Source organism: Candoia aspera, chromosome 1 (assembly GCF_035149785.1).
Source record: "Candoia aspera isolate rCanAsp1 chromosome 1, rCanAsp1.hap2, whole genome shotgun sequence".
In the NCBI taxonomy this organism is placed as follows: Eukaryota; Metazoa; Chordata; class Lepidosauria; order Squamata; family Boidae; genus Candoia; species Candoia aspera.
The window spans coordinates 262,137,958-262,161,851 of NC_086153.1; the positions used below are offsets into that span (position 1 = coordinate 262,137,958).

A 23,894-nucleotide genomic window follows, 5' to 3' on the forward strand; every position below is an offset into this window, starting at 1 on the left:
CACAATTTAGGATCAGACTAAAGAGATTAGGGAAGACCCACAGATCAGCTAGATATGAGCTCACTAATATTCCTAAGGAATATGCAGTGGAGGTGAAGAATAGATTTAAGGGACTGGATTTAGTAGATAGGATCCTGGAAGAACTATGGACAGAAGTTCGCAACATTGTTCAGGAGGCGGCAACAAAATACATCCCAAAGAAAGAGAAAACCAAGAAGGCAAAATGGCTGTCTGCTGAGACACTAGAAGTAGCTCAAGAAAGAAGGAAAGCAAAAGGCAACAGGGATAGGGGGAGATATGCCCAATTACATGCAAAATTCCAGAGGTTAGCCAGAAGAGATAAGGAATTATTTTTAAACAAGCAATGCGTGGAAGTGGAAGAAGACAATAGAATAGGAAGGACAAGAGACCTCTTCCAGAAAATTAGAAACGTCGGAGGTAAATTCCAGGCAAAAATGGGTATGATCAAAGACAAAGATGGCAAGGACCTAACAGAAGAAGAAGAGATCAAGAAAAGGTGACAAGAATATACACAAGACCTGTATAGGAAGGATAACAATATCGGGGATAGCTTTGACGGTGTGGTCAGTGACCTAGAGCCAGACATCCTGAAGAGTGAGGTTGAATGGGCCTTAAGGAGCATTGCTAATAACAAGGCAGCAGGAGACGACGGCATCCCAGCTGAACTGTTCAAAATCTTGCAAGATGATGCTGTCAAGGTAATGCATGCTATATGCCAGCAAATTTGGAAAACACAAGAATGGCCATCAGATTGGAAAAAATCAACTTATATCCCGATACCAAAAAAGGGAAACACGAAAGACTGTTCAAACTATAGAACAGTGGCACTCATTTCACATGCCAGTAAGGTAATGCTCAAGATCCTGCAAGGTAGACTTCAGCAGTTCATGGAGCGAGAATTGCCAGATGTACAAGCTGGGTTTAGAAAAGGCAGAGGAACTAGGGACCAAATTGCCAATATCCGCTGGATAATAGAAAAAGCCAGGGAGTTTCAGAAAAACATCTATTTCTGTTTTATTGACTATTCTAAACCCTTTGACTGTGTGGACCAGAACAAATTGTGGCAAGTTCTTAGTGGTATGGGGATACCAAGTCATCTTGTCTGCCTCCTGAAGAATCTGTATAATGACCAAGTAGCAACGGTAAGAACAGACTACGGAAAAACGGACTGGTTTAAGATTGGGAAAGGAGTACAGCAGGGCTGTATACTCTCACCCTACCTATTCAACTTGTACGCAGAACACATCATGCGACATGCTGGGCTTGAGGAATCCAAGGCTGGAGTTAAAATGGCTGGAAGAAACATTAACAATCTCAGATATGCAGATGATACCACTTTGATGGCTGAAAGCGAAGAGGAACTGAGGAGTCTTATGATGAAGGTGAAAGAAGAAAGTGCAAAAGCTGGCTTGCAGCTAAACCTCAAAAAAGCAAGATTATGGCAACCAGCTTAACTGGCAAATAGAGGGAGAAAATGTAGAAGCAGTGAAAGACTTTGTATTTCTAGGTGCGAAGATTACTGCAGATGCTGACTGCAGTCAGGAAATCAGAAGACGCTTAATCCTTGGGAGAAGAGCAATGACAAATCTCGATAAAATAGTTAAGAGCAGAGACATCACACTGACAACAAAGGTCCGCATAGTTAAAGCAATGGTGTTCCCTGTAGTAACATATGGCTGCGAGAGCTGGACCATCAGGAAGGCTGAGAGAAGGAAGATCGATGCTTTGGAACTGTGGTGTTGGAGGAAAATTCTGAGAGTGCCTTGGACTGCAAGAAGATCAAACCAGTCCATCCTCCAGGAAATAAAGCCAGACTGCTCACTTGAGGGAATGATATTAAAGGCAAAACTGAAATACTTTGGCCACATAATAAGACAGGACACCCTGGAGAAGATGCTGATGCTAGGGAGAGTGGAAGGCAAAAGGAAGAGGGGCTGACCAAGGGCAAGGTGGATGGATGATATTCTAGAGGTGATGGACTCATCCCTGGGGGAGCTGGGGGTGTTGACGACCAACAGGAAGCTCTGGCGTGGGCTGGTCCATGAAGTCATGAAGAGTCGGAAGCGACTAAACGAATAAACAACAAGCTGTATTTATCTAAATACATAAGGGAAAAGGCTAGCTTATTATGCATTTAACTTTAGATAGGAATGGAAAAAATGTACATACTGGAATTGCTGTAATTAAATAATATTAAACACAATTACTTTTGGCGTGCAATGAAAGCAAGACAAGTGCAAACTCACAAGCAATGGAAACATTTTAAAAACCTGGGAGTTGCATTTACCTTGTACTAAGACTAGCAACTTTTGTCCCTGGAGGTGACTCCAATCCTTCTCCTGGCTTTGAGGATTTTTCTCTGTTCATTTGCTGCAGTATTGAGTTCAATTCACTAATCACATTTGCCTTTGGGCCTGAGAGAACTGGGCTTTTAATTTCTGTTCCATCGCCCCAGAGCTTAGAGGTCCTTTGCAGTACAACTTTAGCCATAGTGGGCGGGGCGCTGATTGGAGGAGGGGGCGGGGCTGGGGGAGGAATAACAAAACTATCCACAGTTTCTTCAATGAGCGCATCTTTGTAAAGTGCATTGCTTTTGTTGATTATGGGCTTCATTTTTGGCTTAGGAGGTACTGGGGGTTTGTCCACCAGAAATGCTTGCCCATCTGCATAGACTGTACAAGTATCCAAGTTCTCACCACCCTCAGAGGACAAGGTAGAGATGCTGGACACAGTTGAGATAGTGCTGGTTGTCTCTAGTTGATGGTCACTACTACTTCGACTGTCCACCTCTTCAATCCCAGAGTCAGTGACATTATCAAAATTTTCAGGGGGTGGCAAAAATGAGGGAGGCAAACAGTTTGAAAGACCCCCTGACTTCTTACTGTCTAATGAATTTGAGGGCTGAATGGGGTTAAAAGAAGCAGGTGGAGTCCCATTTTTTCTCTGTTTGACCAAGTCTGTTAGGGCAGGGGCAGAGGCAGAGGCTGGGACTGAGTGGTCATCAGGAATATCAAAACTGTTAGCAAACTCTAAAGGAGGAGGTAATGGCTCAGTAAAGATAAAGTCTTCGTCAAGATCAACAGAAGCTAAAGGGGGAGGAGGAATGCGAAATGGCAAAATGATCGGATCATCAATGGAGCTAACAGCTACAATTGTTTTGCAGGAAGGGGATGGTGGCGGAAGCAGGCCAGAGTCATCCAACCCACTTTCTGCTGCTTCTGTCTCTTCTTGCATCTCTGGTGGAGGCTTTTCAATATTCACTTCCATCTCAGCACTTTTCTCTTCATTTTCAGGATTATCGCAGGATTGTGCTGTGTCCACTGTATGAACCATGAGCAAACCAGCTGACTTTTGTTGTGAGGTATCCACAATATTTATTAGCATGTTCTTTTTCTCTTCAGACCGCCTTTCTTTTGCTGTATCTGTCTCGTATTTATTCTCCGTCTCCTGTCGCCTTAGTGGACCACGTGTATTTTGCCTAGCGATAGTAGCTGTTGCTGGAAATGGAGCTTCGATATTCGATTTCATCTTTGTATCAATGTAAAGGGGTTTGTTAAGATCTGCTTTGCCAGAGTCCCCTTTCCCTGGAATTGGTGGGGTTTGCTCTTTCATGGCTCTGTCTCTGGCAGAAAGGGCAAGGGCTAAAGGGGAATTTGGATCCAGTAATTTCCCTGTCAGGGGATGAACGTAATTATCTAAACCGGACATAGCAGTATTTTGGGTTGCCAGTGCATTGTTTTCAGAGCTCACTGTGGTTTGGACTGAAGAGTTAGGTGTCCTTGCATCATTTTGGTTGTTTGATTCACTACTATTGAACATATTTTCAGTCTCTCTAGGTGTTGGGATAGGAGATGGTGATACAAGCTGCCTGAAGCCATCTTCGTTACCAAATGGCCCCTCATCGCTAAACTTGGACTGTCTCATACGTGGAGTTGGAGGGGTTAGTCCAATATCCTCATCTCCCAAATCTGTAGAAAGGAAAGCTGGAGAATTGCGCCTGGCTTCTAACCTTTTCTCCCTATCCCTCACCGCCCCAGCAATGGCGGCTGCAAACGGGCTACTGACCATCAAGGAATCCTCAGGCCGGAGCTGCCCTGGCTGCTCTGAAGACTGGGGGTCAATCTCCATACTGCTTCCTTGGCTGCTTTTCCCACTGCTGCTGGTAGATGGCTCTTTAACAATGATGGTTGGAATTGGAATGGAGCAAGTTTTTTCTGGACTGTCCTCAACATTAGACTGTTTCACTAACATTCCCTTCCGTCGGGCTGGCTTGGCTGGAACATACACTGCTTTGCTTGCTATTTTTCCAACTTCAGAGTATGGATTCTCTGGCATCTGACCTCTCTTGTTTCTGAAGCTGGCCTGAGTTGCGGCATTTCTGCTATATAAGTCCTCAGAATCTAGAGAATAACGGTCCATTTCTCTCCGGTAATATATGCCTTTGTCTCTTATCACTGTCCCCATATTTTCAGACCTACCTGAAACAGCTATCTTTGAACCTGAATTCTGATTAAATGCAGGCTTAATTGTGCCATACATTCTAGATACTGGAGATTTGGGAGAGTTGTAAAGAGAAGGAGAAGGAGGTGGTGGTGATGGAGGTAAAGACTGTGGTGGAGGGGGAATATCTTCTGAAGTATCTGGCATAGATAAACTTCTAGTAAATTTTAGCATGGGGGGAGCCAAAAATTGCCGTTCTTCTTCTGTTATCCCTAAAAAAAAAAGCTGTAATGTTTAAATTTTCCTTTCTTTTCAATCCAAATAATCACATGTAAAAAAACCGAAGTATTATTTATACTGTACATCATATAATTTTATAATATGTCTGTTATAGTATTTCCCTGCATTGGAACTTGATTCAGTGAAGTTACGATTTTTCTTAAGTGTACTAAACCTTGTAAATTCTTACAGACAGCTGTTCTTTTTCTAAAGCATGCATAAAAAGAGATAATGGAAAATTAAAAAGAAAAAGAAGCACTTAAAAAAAACTACATGTATTTATGCACTGTGGCCATTTATGAACAGGTTACTGTGCGTAAAAGAAAAGAAAATATTCATAATGGGTGACAAAAAGGATAATTTAGAGGAATTGTGAAATGCTTATCCAAATATTATAAGGACTGATGCATTAAGGCTGCTAAATGTTGAATGAGATACTAAATTTCATGCTGGAAATTTAGAAGTTAAGTATTAATCAGGAAAAGATATAGCATTAAGATGCTGAATAAAATTTTCCAGCAGAACTCCAAAAACTAGTTCTTTCAGGGATGCACTATTTACATAAATACTGTTCAGTTAACTAAAGTTATAATAATCATAATCCGTTATAACATTAAAAAACAAACAAACTTCCAGCTAATAATCAGTCAGGTTTACAGATAGATAGTATATTCTCATGTAATAGCAGTTTATTATAAAAGAAGGCAGTATCCCTTACATATGTCTCTGTGATATCTTACCTATTGATTTTTGTCTTCTTACTGTACCTCGTGGCACACCCAGAAATGGGCCTTGGGGACTTCCAGGTACTGTAGGTGGCATAACAGCAATCCCTTGTCTTTCATATATGGACTAGAAAAATAAAACAAATAATAATGTTAAAAGGTTATAATATATAATATTTACATCATGCTTTGGCATTTAGGGTTTGTTGTACATGATACCATCTGTATTTCTTCAATGGATTTGCTTCGTTGAGTCCATCCTATGACATGGTCCAGGTCCAAGTCCATCCTGTTGACCTATAATAGGAATGGGGAGCTAAATTTGTCCCAATGGCTAGATTGTCACCATGCTGTTCTCTAGTTGCTGAATGATGTCAGGGACAAAACTTTGGAGAGGAAAAGCCCATCATGCAAAGCCTTGCCACTCTGGCCAAAACATTTCATCCTACTGGAAAGGTCCACCCTTCTATAAACCTTTACAGTGCATGGAAGAAAGAAAGAAACAGTCACTTGCTTCAGTCCCCTGTATGAAGAACAGAATAACTTTTTTCATACAGAAGTGAGGAACAAACTCTCACCAATTCTTCTTCCATGGTGAAAAAGAACTCTGTGCACAAAGAGGCAAGAATCTTTAGATGCTCGAAGAAGGAAAAACTATTGAACTATGAATGATTTTATCTAGTATTCCCATTTTGCACAGGAGGGGGTAAAGGGAAAGGACATTGCTCTATTGTCAACTTAATGAGAACCTTCAATGGGAGTTTTGCCTTCTAAAAGTATGCAGAAACTAGGGTGGAATACAGGAAGGTCTTTAGAGATGTTCAGACCTGCCATATATTAACCTGGTAGCTGACCTGTCACCCATGCACATGAGACTACTGAGATCTGTGAGTCATTAATTGCCCATAAGAGTTTGGTAACTTTTTTTTTAATTTGAAGAATCTGAGCCACAGTCTCTTTGTTTCTTGCTTTTAGCAATCTGCTGCCATTTGTAGTGGTGGACCTGGAAGACACCTAGAAGAAACTCATTCCTTATGAGAGGAGGAAGAGAAAAAGTGGTACAGTACAGGATGCAAACTTGTATCCCCACCCCTTTAAGTATTTAGCGTTCTCTCCCTTTTACAAGACATTTAATATTCTGTTCAGCTAGGCTCCAGAGAAGCAATAGAGGATCCTAGTAATGAATTGCCATCCCCAAATTTTAATACCGTCTGAAGATTAGGGTAGATTCAAACCTAATTAGGCTAGATTCAGAAGCAGGGACATAATGCCTTCTGCTTTCTGCCATCTCAGAGAAGGACTTCTCACTGATTCTGGATATCTTTCCAAATTTGAGTAATAAATTCCCAGTGGAATTTAAAACTCATTATGTACTCATATTTTAGTAATACATGAGAGAATCTACTTAGGCACAGTTATGAATAGTAGAAGAACAGCAAGCACAGAAAGAATTTCCTGACCCTTCTTTATACCTTTTTGATTAGCCCTATAATCAAAAGTCACACAGCAATGATTTGCTCATACTACCTACAGGTATCTTCAGGAACAAGGCTACAAACAGCATAGCCATAGTTATCCTACCACTCATCCCCTTACTGCTTAATCTGCACACATTTTTCAGTTTGAAGTGCAACTTGTCTCATCAATACTGCATAGAAGTCATGGGGGAAATATTTTTCATGGGTTTCTGACAGGGATGTACAGTTATATCCTGTGTCCTGAGAACAGTTTACTTTTGGGGGTTGAATTTTAAAGAAGGTTTTGTGGCTGTCCTCTAGCCCAGACATAAAACTCAATTCTTCCCTTAAAGGCAATTATCAACATCTGTTCACTTTATGATATAGTACTTATGAAGAAAGTACAAAGTACTCTGGAGGGGAGGAAAAAACAGGCTATAAGCACCTCTATACACATGCAAATGCAAAGGACCCACACTGTGCCTAATAGCAAGTACAGTGTAATATGAAGGATGGTCTGTTTCAAAATAAATAAAAGTAGTAGTAGTACTAGTAGTGGAGGAGGAGGAGGAGGAGGAGGAGGAGGAGGAGGGAGACATGTATCAAATCAAGAATTGGCAGTTTATTCAAACAAATATAGGGCACTACCAGGAATGGCTTCAAAATTACTCAGGAAATCAAAGTGAGCCTTCCACCCATCTGTTAAGGGAATCTTTCAATTCTCTTGGGTTCCTGTTGCTGTGATGGCCAAGGTTTAGTGGTAAAATTGAAGCCAACCAATAACTCAGTACTTTATAATCACATTATGAAAGCCATTCCTAAGGGATGTCACGATACTAATTATTACTGAGATCCAAGATACTGACAAGTGATGATAAGATGGGATTACCAAAAATAACAACTTCTATTTTCCTCATGCCAAATCTAAATGCTGTTCCTCTTTAAATGCTTTTAAATCTACCTATTTATTCCAGAAGCAGCAAAGAGAATTTAGGTAATTTTCCATGGCTCTTTCTAGGTGCCAAATCCTGCCACAATAGTCAAATAGCCACTCTCTCTCAGCCCAACTCACCTCACAGGGTTGTTGTTGTGGGGAAAATAGGAGGAAGGAGTATTAGGTATGTTCGCTGCCTTGAGTTATTTATAAAAATAATAAAGGTGGGATAGAAAATTTTAAAAAAAGTAAACATCACTTTTAATAATAGCATCTGACCCATCTTATTATTTATTCAAATGTAGAAATCTAGGGTGGTCCCAGAATCCTTGTTCTTAATTTTAAGGAAGGAGAATGGACATAACTGGATGCTATGCATTAAAAGAGTTTTTCCCCATTGCTTAGAATTAAGACCTAACAGAAACAGAAAACCTTTGTACATGCTGATGAAACAAAATAGAAGTGTCTTGAAAATCCTGCATCAGCTCTAAGCCCTAAACATTATTTCAGGATAGCCTGAGATTGAGCGTATTACAGAAGTTATACTTTCTACTCACACATAGTTCACATGGATAATTCACATTTTTGGCAGCGTACATAACTAGAAATATATTGCAAACAAAGTTTGACCATAGTAACAGGATGGAACTGCATGTCTGAATATGACCCAGTTCCAAGAAAGAGTGTTGGGAAAAAAATGAAGACAGAAAAAAGCAACTACAAACATACTTTTCTAAATGAAGGATAGATGTTCTGATCTGTTCTGAAAAAGGACATTGTGTAGGATAATTAGATATTAATTACCTCTTCGGTTAATAATTAAAACAATGTGTTTATACTCATAAATAAACTGTAGTTGGTATCAATCACTTAGGAAATTGCTTTATACCAACTCAGACTATGAATCCATGAAGTTCAATATTTCTAATGCTGATTTCCTGTGACTATCTGGGGTTTTGGAATAAGACTGTTCCTGTCTATGCCTGGACATACTATGGATTTTTATTACTGAGATACAGTCCTTCTATAACTTAGGTAGAGTATGCTCTATCTGTTTTTGCTCCAGTTTTTCACTGCACAACAGGTCCTTATTTGCTAGTTATGGCAACTGGATTCCATTTAGATAATATGTGGCATAAACTTATTTAATATACACCAACAAATAAAAATAAATCTTACAAAGGGATGACTTGATTACTTAGCTTAAGAAGAGATAATAATGACATCCAGCATAGGGCAAGTGCACTTTTTTTCACAAAAGAGATCATTTACTCCTCACAGTCTCTTCAAATATGATTTAGAGACATGCTGTAAATCCTATTGTATTCACAGGAGTTTCTTTCAAGCAAATATTAATGACTAGCATCGAACTAAAAGTCACAAATATAGAAGCATTTTTTTAAAAAGATAATAGGAGGACAAGTACCATGAAATATGTCTCCTAAAAATATTGCCGCTACTTAGTTCATTATGTTGCCATGTTCTTTATTGTAAAGCTGCATAAATTAAGGTGAAATTAAGAGATAAGCTTAGGTGCGGTTTATATATTATAGTGTTTCATTACAGAGTCCCCGGAACAAATTCGGTAAGCACTATGAATCATCTTCAAGTGAAGGTTCTCAAGAGATGATGAGCAAGAAATGATAACTTGTTCCTACCCACACCATTTCTAGAAAAAAGCACAGAAGTAAAGAAGTAATAACAAAGGTAGCTGTTACTGAACAAGACTATAAATGCCATAATTTACAGCAAGCATGGGCTTAAGGTAATTGTAGTCCAAAATATCTGGAAAACCCCTAGCTGGAGAAGGCTCTAAAAACACCTGCTTCAAAAGTCTAAAAATCACATTTTTTCCCTAAAATGTCGGGTTAATAAGAATATGTAGTTTGATGTATCACTTTGTAAATTGTGGATAACACGTAGCTCTCAGGAAACGCTAAATTGTGAAACCAAGCCTTATATGGAGAAGTGGTTGTCTGATCACCTTCATTACTGAAAAAGGGAGCATTAAAGCCTGCTAGAGAATCAAGGCCAAAGATGAGCAAGATGGCCCCAGTTCTGGGATAATGTGACATATTCCCTGAATTCTCCACCAGCATGAATAGTGGAAGAGAACACTGGAAATTATCATCTGATCACATTTGGAAATCAGTAGGTTGGGGAAGTAGGCTGGCCTAATCCATTACATTTAGGGAGCATTAACTCCCATTGATTTCAGCAGGACTGGTATTTGCCTGTACTAGCAGCCTTTCCACAAAGAGTCATAATTATGGAAGGTGGTCATAGCCATGTCAGAATAATTAAAAATCAGAGCATAAAGAATAAGAAGATGAAGGATTTTTTTCTATTAGGAATTTGGAAAAATCCTTATTTAATCAAAGTCCCACAATTCAAAGGAAATTTATTATAGATACCACTCACATTCATATCTGTAGCTGAGGGAAAACATCTACTAGAAGGTCGTTGTTTAATTGTTGCCACTCTGGAGTCCACAACTGCATTTTCTGGAATTCTTGATGGCTTGGAAACTGGCACTATTTCATCAGCTTTATCTGTAACACAGAAATATATGCTAAAATAAATCTAATTTGTTCAAAGACTGAAAAATTAAATGTTGTAATGTAAAATATAATTTAACTTTTTTAAAGATGCAAAGAAAAAGGGGATTTTGGCATTTTAACAAGGCAATGCTTGAACATCGTAAGTCGTGCAAGCCGAGCAATTTTATTGCTGCTGCGTATCATGCATGCTTTAGTTTTAAGCCTGCATGCATTTAATGTTTACTTAGGGTGACTTGAAAAACAATCCTCTTCTTCAAACCTTCAAAATGTGAAGGGAAAATATCTATATAGAAATGGAAAGAAAACCTTTAGAAATAGTATACCTGCAGAGCACTGTTCCACACAGTAGTCATGAGAATTTTACTGAATTTTTAAACAAATGTAGGTATTTTAAGTGCCCTGTATATTACTGCTTTATTATCAACTACTGATGTCAGGCTATTACACACAAATATTTGGCACTGCTATAATTAAGTCTTAATGATTTCACTGATTTCTGAATATTAAAATGATTATATTTAGGCCCAATGAGGGAATACTGAAAGCTTCAATGAGATTTTTCCTACAAGCCTGACAATTAACCTCTCACAACGAATTCTCATAACCACACTGCTATTTATGAACCATTTTATTTCAGCCGGAAATACAACTGTGCAACTGTCTATCAGGGAGCAGTCATGCAAGAATGACCATAGACTCAGATTGAATTACTGAATGCAATGTGTGTGCTGAGTACTGCTGTCAAATTATAATTTGAGACTATGACAGCAATCATGGTATGACCACTTCATAATGGATAAAAGGTACAAAATTGATCTGGGCTGGAGAAAAGAAAAGAGACTATAATGGACAAAATTGTTGTGAACATTGGCCTTTAGTTTTAAATGCAAAATAGAGCTCAAATGCACTTTATCTACCCTTTTTGTAATATGGTAAATTTGGATCTTGTAGTACTGTCAAAGTATACCTAACTATATATATATATACACACACACACACACACACATATATATATACATACATACATACATATATACATACACACACACACATACATGCGTACAGTACATACGTATATATATGTATATAGGTATACATGAGTTATTTTTAAAGATGCAAGAGGAATGTTTAAATCGAGAGTTAGACTGCAGTTGGAATATAATATTACAAATGTGTGTTACCATTCCCTTTACGTTAATACTAAAACCAAGCCTCTTTATGGACTACGATTCAACCTATATTATAATAATCTTTTCTTTGCAATACCTTCTACATTAACATTTGGGCCATGCAGTCAGATTAAATTACAAGCACCATTTATGGATATCTGTTTTGAAAAAAATCTAGGTTGTGGTAATAAAATCAACAAACAACCCTTCTTAACCTTAGGGTTCTGTATGTACAGAAAATGTGGATACATAAAAAGTTGAACAACAGCTAGAAAAAACTTTATAGCTTATCAGATTTATTACTTCTATTTCATTGGAAAATGAGTTTAAAGGGCATGTTTTCCTGATCATTCTTTTTCCTTTTTTTTTTTTGGTAGAATTTAGAATACCTGCACTGCAAATTACTTTATGGATAAGAAAAAGTGGCACCTTAATGCTTAAAACAGCTATCTTAATTTTTATGGCAGGTTCACCCATGCAAAGTACAGGCATTACCGTACTGTTCCCAATTTTTGCATGCAAAACATTTGGATTGGAGTAGGATAAGGGCTAAAGAAAATAGATTTTAATGTACCATTTCTAGTTAAATGCAGCAATGCATCCCAGTCTAGACTCTCATGAATATGCAATGTGCACATGGCAGTGTGTGTATATGTGGACATTACTTACTTCACTCCAAAGGTTGGAGCAGGTCTGTGAGCATTTTTTGCATATAATACCAGCTATGCCTTAAATACTGAAATGAACAGGGAAGATCTTGTGCTAGTTGAGTTCTGTGTGTGCATTATAGCTTTTATGCCTGTGGGGCTAACTGGGCCAGGTCGATGGTATTTAATGAAGAATCGCAATTAATTTTCTTAGCTCTGGATAACTGCTCTAGAAAAGGAGCCTCTTAAGTAGTTGATGGTTCTGTCAATGTTACGGAGCTGAACAATGCAACGGAATAGATTATTAGTAAATACCAGTATCTACATCTTGTACTTCTTATTTACCTCCTTTAAATAAAATTAAAAGGATACATTTTCACTCAATTTAGCAGTAACCCAAACTATGTTTTTCGAAGTAGGATAAGCTCTCTGATATGAAGTAAAACGTAAAATCTACTGACTTCATTTTAAACATTTGGGTATGCTGGTGTATCCACCACCAAGAACTTCAAGAAGGAAGATTTCATATTGTCTCTCTTGCCCTGTCAGCGATCCATAAAAACCTTTAGGGATCAAGTTTGAAATATTTTGAAAATAGAAATTATCTGTCACTTAAAGTCTGTAAACTATGTGAAAATTCCACAAAACAATTCATCGCTTTTAAAACTAAACAGACACACACAACCCTATACCTAGTCAGATAATGAGAGCTACAGGAAAATAATGGAGAGGCTTTGACAGACACTTGAAAAAGCATGGGAATGTTCACTGAAAAATTATGAGAACCATGCAAACCTTCAACTACTGATCTTGCAAGACTGTACTGCAAGTCTGACCAAAGCAATAGATTTGACTACAGTATGAGTTTGCAAATATTTTCTAATAAATTCATATATTGCAACCACACATTAGGTTATCTATCTTTTGTTGATCTTACAGCCTCTGTTCTCAACTCATTTTCCCTTGTCCTACAGTTTCTTTCATTCATTGCAATTGTAGATAAGAATAGCTGGAAGTAAGTTGGAATGGGGAGTAGTAAATAAGTTTCCAGATAGTATGAAAAAAAAATGTATGGATACTTGGCTGAGTGGAAACTATAATAGCAGTTCTGATAGCATTGCTAGAGGCTAAATGGCTTACAAGTGTGTGCTTGTTTTTTAAAAAGTCACCATACTAAAGTAACGCAACGGGATGAAATAAATCTCTAAAAAGAAATGTGTTAAATTTAGAAAGAAATTCATTCTTTCAAATAAAAAAATATGCTATTTCTTTGAAGAAACTGAAAAATAATTGCAATTTGCAACTGCACTTCATTGGTTTTGTAATATTTGTGTAATTCTTACTTTCCATCTCCATCCTCAACTTCCACCACACTTTTAGAGTGACGTAAGACAAGTAAAAAAAATTAACAATATTGCATAGCTATGCTGAAATAGCCTTCTAGATGTTTCTGAAATTTTATGTCTTTTCCCAGTACGACCTGTGTATCTTGTCTCTGTGTATGACTTTGAAAACTAATCCTTAAAATATTTGTCAAACTGGACTTTTTGTCACACATATTAGTATGATGCCATTTTTGCAAGAAAGTATGTTCTTGTTATCAGTGAGAATGACTCTTACATGCTTCAGTTTAAAAGAGTTTATTTACGAAAGTTTCTGTAACATGTTAAACAAACAAAAATAAATAAAAACAGGCACAGATGGGGCGCAAGTAGTACAGGTGTGAAAAGCCACACTTGCCAGGTAGGGTGCATTTGAGTACATGGACAAGACAGAACACCCATAGAAGTGTTCTTCATCTGAGAGCTAGAGGACAGGTTCTCTCAGGACAAGTGTTTGACTCAAAAGTTGCGCCTGCAAAGTGCCTGCAGTCAGAAGGTTAGCTCACACCAGCTGCATTTCATCATTAGCTCAGTCATTTAGCAAAAAGCAGCCACAAGCAGATCTTTCACTTTGGAACACACATGGCTGGTTTGTACTGCAGCAAAATGCTTCCTGACTATTTCCCTTCAGACTCAAACGAAAGGGAGCAGAGAGGTGAGAGTTTATAGACCATTGATATATGCACAAACTTGGATTTAGTTATGGGTCTGATAATATATTCAGGTGACTCTAAGAAAGTCAGTTTAAACATTGAGGGAAAAGGTCAACTATTCAGTGCCTGTACACAGTGGTATCACTCAAAGTTCATTTGGCTTCTGAAACAGGGGTCTTTAAACAATAATCTAGGATACCACCTTGAGAGCCATTTTGTACTCTTCACCTAACGAAGAGATGATCTGGAGGTCCATAATGTTAACCAGCCCAGTCCCAGCCATATTAACTGTCTTTCCTCCACTTAGTGCATTATTCATCTGCCTGGAGCTGCCTAGCCTAAAGGAAGGGGAGAGAGATTTTTCTTATAACACATCCATCCGCTATGATGCTACTTTTCAGACATTGTGGCACAGTACTCAACAGCATGTCATGACTCTTACGTTCTGACGAGGTCTGGCTATGAGGAGAGTGGTAACTTTGACTTGCATAATTAATACCTATGATCTTATCAAATATAGTTTCTCCTACAAATACTATTCATTGTCGAAAGGGTATAAGCACATATTATTTTCCCCATTTTTAAATATTCAAACTCAGAGGATAACTATGTTATCCACAAAACACCCAGCAATAAAGAAACTTCTGAAAATGTCATTCCTGTGCCTAAAAAAGTTTGCTGGCACATGTTTGTATAAGTCACAAATGCTGCAATCGAGTCCTGGCATGTTGCAGATTGTGCATAACCAAGCCAAGATAGTCTTGGCTATGGGCTAGAGATTAATCTGGTTAGACCCAGGGCTGCAACTAGGGTCTGTGTCACTTGGGGCAAACATGGATTCCACGCCCATTTTGGCGCCCCCCCAGCGCTCATTTTGGCGCCCCCCCCCAGTGCGGCGCCCGGGGCACATGCCCCGCTTGCCCCCCCCTAGTTGCAGCCCTGGTTAGACCCACAGAGGATAAGAATGATCATGATCCAAAAAGGCACTTACAGGTTAACCTCAGGCCAGCATGCCAGAAACACCAGGCAAGAGACTACTCAAACACAACTTCTAAGGTGGAGATTGTCAATATCCACATACTTACCAAGAACTTCAGTATGCTTGCTCAGAGGGAAGGGGTTCATGGAAAAAGAAAACTCAAAAAGCAGCTGTGTCCAGAAATGATTTGTATTTGTAAGAAAAGCAATGAATGTCTGGCACAGTGTAAAAAAATGTTCTCATGAAGCTAAAGTGAAAGAACAGAAGCAAATGTTCTTCAAATACCAGCAGCACACATTGTTAACAATGCAAATATAAACTACAAAATGTTAGACTAATCTAGTCAGCCAGAATACAATGTTAGCCAAATGTAGAAATGGTCAAGTTCTGCCATTCATGGCCGTATGGCTAAGAATTAAAAGGACAGGCACATTAAAAAAAAAACCCTTAAAAATACTATCCTTCATGTGATAATTTATTTCTTCTTCCCTCCCCCTTTTGCCTGACGCATGGGCATGGGCAAGGATGCCCTCTCAGTTATGGCTCTCTGCATTCGGCCACTGCGACGAGGCACTGTGGCTTGCGGTGTTTCTTGAGAGTCATTAATCCCTTCATCTCTTGGTAAGTACCCAGTGGACACTGCCACTGCATCCTCACCAGTCCACGTTGAGGCACTGGTTAACTCAACATGAGGGGTGGCTCTTTGGGAGATACGAGTTTCAAGGACCTGTGTCCTTGGTTGTTTGAGGAAAGCTAAAATCTCAGACAGGTAGTTATGAATGGCTCTTGTGGATGTTGCCACAATGCCTAGCTGCAACTCCATCCGGCCCATGGACTGTGACATGAGACCCATGGACTGTGCATGCTCTCTCTTTATGTTCTCCAGCAGCTGCACAATCCTACTGTTGGTTTCCATCAATAGCTTTTCCCCCTCTGTCAGCTGGGTTTGCCCTCTCCAACCCTGATCCCTAGAGACAGCCTGAACACCATGGCGCTTTTCATTCATTTCAATATTCCCCTCCTCAAGAGAGTCACTTTCATATTGAGTTCTACTAAGAGACTGGTTGCCAGGAGATTGTATGTCCATTGTACACTGTGGAGTCCGCTCTGGTGTTGGAAATCCCTCAAAATCTTCCCCAACATTGCTGTGTGTGTCAGACGATGACAGTGGCCATGGCCAACTCTCTGTAGTTCTGGCTGGTGAATCTTCATCTGAAGCAGGCATTGAGGATTCTTGTTCTTCTGCAGGTGTAGATGGTGAGCTTCCTCTCTGGTGCCTGGGTTGCCCCGAAGATCCAGGAACCTCCCCATCTTGTTCCCCAGTGACATCTGGCAATCAAATAGAGGAGCAACAACCACTGTATCTGAGGCCAGGAAGATGGAGGAATCTACATACATTGGACAACACACAGAAAGAAGCCAGTTGGGAAACCAGAGTGTTTGTGTTAGGTCTGTCTAAAATGTAGAGACTGAAAAGTGCAGGGAGTGCTGAAATTATTAAAATATTATAAAATGCACACTGTCCTGCACCCATAACACATACAACTAAGCTGGATCCCAAGGCACAACTTTCAATAGACCTTTTTGTGATTGTGACATAAATGTCTGTGAACCTATCAAAAAGCTCACCTATGCACTGTAGTGATGTCACAGTCAGAAATCTCTGTGATGAACTTTGGGTCAACTGTCCAAGCGACCTGAGCTTCCTGTGGTGTCAGATGTGCTCCACCACTGGATTGTGTGGCAGCCATCGAAGCACTGGTTGCTATCTTCTCTTTTGTCCGGCGTTTCATCTCACCCCTAAATCCCTTCCAGAATTATTGTCACAAAATCAGTGTGACCATTAATCAAATTTATCCTGTGAACAATGTCCCTTAGCCTCTCCTTGTCTGTATACATTTATTTCCTTACTTTTATTTCTAATAGAAGGTAGTTATACACAAGGCATTGTTCATCAGGATACTTTGTTTGAAGTACTATTTGGCTTGTGCTTCTCGTGCTGATTACTCACTTGAGTAATTTTGTAACAAAAATACTAAACGTCTTTTTCTATGTTTGATGAAATTTACAAAGAAAGTTTAGATACTAAATCAAGGCCATATAAGTGGAACCCTTATAAGTGATGTCAATTCACATACGCACTGAATCAAATGTATTCCTGAATACTTGCAGACAGTTATATAATGCATGCAATTTGTAATTAGATAGTTAGGATCTGTACAGTACTTCTTTAGCTTATCCAGACTAGCAAAGTTTGAGAAAATATCTTGTGTTGGAAAAATAAAGTAAGCCTTCTGCCTCTGGGACAATTCAGCCATTTACATTTTTCTGAGAAGTCCACTGGAATGATCATAATAATCACTGCTTTAAGATGTCACACTTCCCACTTTTCAGAAGAATTGTGTGTGAACATGAATTTTACTAGCATCTTCTTCTGATCATTCCTAGTGAACTTTGTATGGTTGGTGCTAGGCAATTTGCACCGATTTTATGATTTTTCAAACATTTGAATTTTGTTAGGTGTAACTCCTGCTCATTGACACACACCACATGCTGCTCTTATAAACTTTATCTGGAGTTATGTGTTTGCACTAGAGGGGCATGGGTGTATGTATGTGCCATATTAAAAAGGATAATGTTATGTATTATTCCTTAAAATAATCCCTTGTAATTGAAAATAAGGAAAGGATTACTATTATGGGCAATTTCCAAATGTTATTGTAATCTAACTTACCACCCAAGATCTTGTATCCATATATGTATTTTTTAAAGGACACTGTGTATTCCATGATGCAATAAAAATGAAGATTTAATCTCAACAGTAAATGATATTGTAAAAACTAATTATTTCTCCATCTTGAAATTAAAGTATTCACATCTGGTTTTTGTTGGGTAGACTGTCCAGTTGCATGTTTTATGAAAAGTGAGGATGAAGTTGTATTTATATAAGATGTATGAGAAGATACTGATGAAAATGGAAGGGGGGACCCAGTGGCATGCAGTCCTTGGATCTTCCACTGCATGGAAATTTTTAAAAGGGCCTTCATGGGGTAAATTCAGTGTAATATATGCTGCTTTTGCATTTTTATCCCCACCTTTGCTTCACCAGTACAGCATCAGCTGTGACCAGTGACTCCAATTTTCCTCAGAGAAATGGGCCACAAAATTCAGCTATGATTCACATAAAAAACTAGGATGCTTTTAATCAGATGAGCAAATCAATTTTTAAAGAAGTAATTGTCTCTGCTCAGACCACATTGATCTATTACATTTTAATAATTCATAGCGTTTGACATATAAAAGAAATCTGTTTTTGAAAGAGTTGTATGAGATGACTTCCTATTTTTTAAATATTGTACTTTTAGTCTTGCTTTATGTTATGCATACTGTAAGAATGAAATACTACTGGGTCATGTTGAACACAGCATCCCACTACTGGTAAAAGTGTCAAATGGGACATCAAAATATTCTCTGCATGCTTGGAATGGTTTGGAGACAGAGTTGTCCCTTACAATGTGGAAGCTGGCAATCTTTGTTCCAGAGAAAGCATTTTATTATTAGTAGGTTTTGGTCACATATTGTCAGGCGTTTTTCACATTTGAAAATTCTGGATTTTGGTTTTGCTGTTTAGAATGAACTAACCCAAGATGTTACTGTAAGTGGTAGAATTTATATAATAATCTAAAAAGTTGAATTGTGATTTAAAATAATCTCATCACACAATTATTGGGGAGAAAAATTGTTATTTGTGTTTGTGGTTCATCTGCCAGTTGATTAGGAACCAATTTCATAAAATTTAAGTAATTGTTTACTCATGTCACATGTATTTGTTGCAATTATCTGTAAATCCTCTTGCTTCCTAATCAAAAAGAGAAGACACATTACCACATGCCATGGGTGTGTCACTCACACAAATAACAACCAGGGTAAACAGAATCTACAAATTCTATGTGGGTTTATTTAGAAATCATGAATGTATTAAAGATGCTGTGATGATTTGTTAAACTGCCTATTAACAAGGAAGGGGCAGAATCAAGAGATAATATTAACAATAAATAGCAAAAGCAACTCCAATAAACAGAATTGCAGTGTTTAATTCCTATTAATACGGGGTACAGAAAACAAAAATAGTATTGCAAGAATGACCTTAATCTGTTTTTCATGCAGTGGTCATGGCAATTTAGGATAATTACAAGCATCACTGCACTGAATCCATCAGGCTCTGCTTGATAGCTCTTTTCCTTGCTGCTTACAAATTGGTATGATAAAATCAGGATTTCAACTTGTTAAGATGATGACACCAGCTGCTATGTTGGTGGTGTGGAAAAAGTATATTGACAGAATGGAGGCAATGGAAAGTTTGTGTGCCTAGATATTTTGCTGCCCAATGGCAGAGGTGGATGATCAGATGGCTTGCTCCTCTGGGCCATGTGATTAGGAAACTCCCAAATTACTTATTTGCCTAATTGGTATGCCTCAGTCCCATATCCTAGGCTGGCTCTTGACCAGGCGCATAAAGCAAGGCTCAAACTTTTAACTACTGCATTTAATTTTGTGTCTCTCAGATTTGTTTTTAACTACAGGGAATAAACATTAACATGCAACCATATTCAGTAGCATGTAAAAAGAAAAGAGAATATGCTGAAGTTATTCATGTCTAGTGCAGATGCAACACTACTGATCTCTTAATTATAGTTAAGCAGTAGGGAGCGACTTATAGGCATATGAGCCCCTTCAACCTCCTCTCTTACTTTGCCAGTTTATGCATGGTTTATTGTTATATCTGCAAAGAGATAACCATGGATAATGCTAAAGAATTCCAATGTCAACTAGGGTTTGTCATGTTTAAACTCAGCTTCCAAACCTGATAAAAACTAATTTTATAACTTGTTTTATAGCCATGGTTAATAGCACTGCAGATAATCACTATTATTATCATAATTATTTTTGAAATTCCCATTCCATAGGGTAACAGAGTTTAGAACAATTTACTATATAAAAGATACATTGATACCAATTGCAAACAAAACATAGACCTTTAAAATGGATTAAAATCATAAACATTAGAAACAAGCAAACCAAACCATATGAAATGATAAAACATGCTTAAAGCTGACAAAGGGGTAAAAGAAAATTACCATGCCTGAGACAAAAGGAAAGAGAGGATAGAGTTTATGAGTCCATGACTAATTCCTACTCTCTTAACCATAGTTAAAAAATCAGCAGCTGTATATCTGCACTCTGCCTCAATATATTTTCAAAGAGCTTCTATCTAAATACCCTGTTTTAGGCAAATAATAATGAACAAACATCTGGGTTCCTAATTCCCAAAGATCTGAACTCATAAATATTCCTTAGTTTCAATTCATCTAAACACATATTTCAGAATGTTTACTATACATATGTATATGAAGTAGTTACGGAATGGGGAAAGCAAAAAAAAAAAAGGATGGGCCAAAGATCTGGTAATTTGGACTCATCATTCTTTTAGTTTTTCATCTGACACTGTCGTCTTTGTTTTAACTTAAAAATAAAACAAAACAAAATCCAGACAGTGTTCAGATTTTTTTTCAATATTTTCCTAACACTATTATATTTATCAATCAGTCTATATGAAGGGCACTGTTATGACTTTTCCCTCTTTGACATGATCAGATGCCTTCTCCTTTTCTGTGATGGCATAAACAATTGGATTTATACTTGGGAGTGCTGTTCTAACAGATTCCTATGCATGATGCATCTCAAGATTTTCTGCCTCAAGAATTATAAAGTTCTGGTGAGAAGAGTGACAACTTTGATACATTCTATGTGCCTGTGTTGATTATTTATATTGTGCCCATTCAAACTGTGTCCCTGCAGAGAAAGGACTTGGTTCTGGCTAGAACGTCTGTCAAATGTTGCCAGAAGTCAGGACTACACCATCTCCATAGATGCATGGGTAGAATCATGGTGTTGGAGTACTGCTGGCTCCTTGCATCACAGAAGTCATTATCAGTATGGTCACTGTGTCTCTGAGTTTCTCAGTAAATATAGGACACCATTTATAATTTATTTAGGGTTTAAAATCCACAGAAAAACAGCAAGGATAACCTAGCTGCAGAAAGTCTATAGAAACAGCAGAATTTAAAGTACATTTTTATAACAGAGGATTTAGTTTAAAAGAAAAACTACCTAATTGGTTTCACTGAGAATAGTAGACTCTTATGCCCATCTTGAGTCTTACCTGCCACTTGTATTGGCAGCTGATCCCTCCCCTGAGATGCGCTGCTCTCAAAGAGTCCCTCCTTTTGAGATCCCACCAGATTTTTCATCTCCACTATTGGATCGCTTTCTTTTCCTTATATATTCTTCCCTTTCCCCCCATATGAACATCAGGACTGTAGAAGTAGGTTTGATCTTCTTGCTGCGAGATACATGGAAAGTTCTTTGGGTACAATAAATACAGCTAACAATGCAACAGCCGTAGTAGTACACTTGAGGAATGTCTTGAAGACCCGAATTGTTGCTCTGAATTTGAGCTCATGTTTACATCATGCCCCTTCTTCTTACACTATTCAAGATGCTTCAGATATGGCAGAAGTTTTTGAAAACCTAAGACAGATACAGATAAAAACTACCAACAAAGTAATTAATACAAAACTGGGTGCAACTTCCATTGCACTTTTATATAATGACTTCTGATTGATTGAGATATATATATATATATATATATATATATATATATATATATATATATATATATGAGAGAATGATGTACAATACACAATTGGGGTAGTTATGCAAATATTGATCCTTCTGCATGTGGTTGTTTTGCAAATACTGTACAATAAGAACCATGTAAACATAAAACCTGTGAGGGGACCTGATTTCACATGCTGGCCTATGAGTCTGTATGTGTCAGGATGTATGTGTGTAACATATACACACATCACAAAACCACTATCAGTAGTGTAAAAATATGGTTGTGGTGAGAAAATATATAAGTAATTTCTAGGCAGCAAGTCTCATGCCATAAAATTCACAGCGTTTTCATTAGTATGCGTTTCCTAATTAATTAGTACAAAATAAACAAATTAAATATCTAATATTTATTATGCACTTGTAATAATCTAAATCTAAAGAAAGTATATAACTTAAAACCTCATATGCTATTAATAATGTACTGAATTACATCTAAATTTTTGAACACAACTGTAAATTTAAAACTCATTTGCAATTTTTTGCATATCTATGACTCTGAAAACATTGACATAATTGTCCTTTGACCCCTGCAAAACAGTATGTAGGGATAGTTACATACTTCAAGAGGTTCAGTGAGAAAAAGGGGAGCAAGGAATGGAAGAGGAAGGAAGGAGACCACACATTTACCTGCCCCAGTTAAATTTGAAAAACTTAATCCCCATTTACTTCAGTGATGGTAGCATGCAGCTCAGTCATATGTTTTCTCAGATACAAGTTCCACTGAATTTAATAGTTTTTTAAAAGTATGATATAATACATAGTTTAATTATCCCATAGGCTTGAGAGGACTTATATTTTAAATTAATTATTTTAATTATTGATATTAATTATTTCCCATTATTAGCAAAAAAGATCAGCATTGCAGATCAGATGAAACAAAACAGCAGCAACTTTGCAACATTAAAGCTGGTATTCAAAGACCTGCCTTCCATGTACATTGAGCTTCCAGTACAACTGCTTGCTCTGTTGGATACAACCTGGACAAGATTCACAATTCCTATAAAACCTTTCCAGAGGGACTTTGGAAGTTATTGTTGTGGGTGGAAATTGAAATATCTTAATGAAACATGGAAGAAAACCAGCAGTCCTTGAGTGCCAGGCCAAATATATTAATTTAAGGGAAACAGGTGGAGACATTATAGTTACGGGAAGAATAAATGATATAGCCAAATATGGGAAAGCAATTGACTATTGCACAATACAACTATGAGTTAGTTATTGGCTTCAAATAGAAATTAATGTATCTAAGGGTATAATGCTGAAAGCACTATCTGAAGTAGATTTTTTGCCATCAATTATGGCTATACTTCAAAATAAATTGCTTGTATGCATATATGTGTGTGTGTGCATATACACAGATATATACACACATTTAATTTTAAGCACAAACCAGATGAACAAACCATGAAACTTTTTCAGTGCAAAACAGAAGAGTAAGACATTAGTACTACACTTAACACAATTCTTAAGCAGAAGATACCAGTTTTAGCTGGAAAAAAGCACACCAGGTATTATACAACCTAATCTACAATAAAGTTTGGATTGCAGTCAATACAGTTCAGCTGATAAAAGGCCAAAAAATCTTAAAATCACATGCTGCATCTTAGAGCATGTTATGGGTCCATTTATTAATTAAATATAAATTAAATATAGATTAAATATAACTCAGTTATATTTAATCAATAATTATTTGATATAAAAGTAATGTGTGCCTGTATATACACATGCTATGTAGTTTTGGTTTTAATTTTGAAGCTGCTTTGGAATATGTTGTGTATGAATACAGCCACTCCTTAGAGCAGGTGCTTTTTTCCCCTGGCAAACACACGCCTGCCCTCTTAGGAAAAGGCACAGCTACTTTAAACAGTTGCAGACAGGTGCTATAACTGTGCCCCTATGATTTGAA

At 37.7% G+C, this 23,894-nt stretch overlaps 1 protein-coding gene across 1 annotated transcript in view; it reads right to left on the minus strand.

Moving 5' to 3' along the window:
* SHANK2 (SH3 and multiple ankyrin repeat domains 2) overlaps positions 1-23,894 on the minus strand; it is a 362,929-nt gene that overhangs the window by 19,572 nt on the left and 319,463 nt on the right. The window contains exons 21-23 of the mRNA XM_063289598.1: positions 10,278-10,408; positions 5,481-5,592; positions 2,309-4,733 (exon numbers count right to left, since the gene is read on the minus strand). Coding sequence (XP_063145668.1) covers positions 2,309-4,733; positions 5,481-5,592; positions 10,278-10,408 — 2,668 coding nt within the window. The remainder of the gene's footprint in view (positions 1-2,308; positions 4,734-5,480; positions 5,593-10,277; positions 10,409-23,894) is intronic.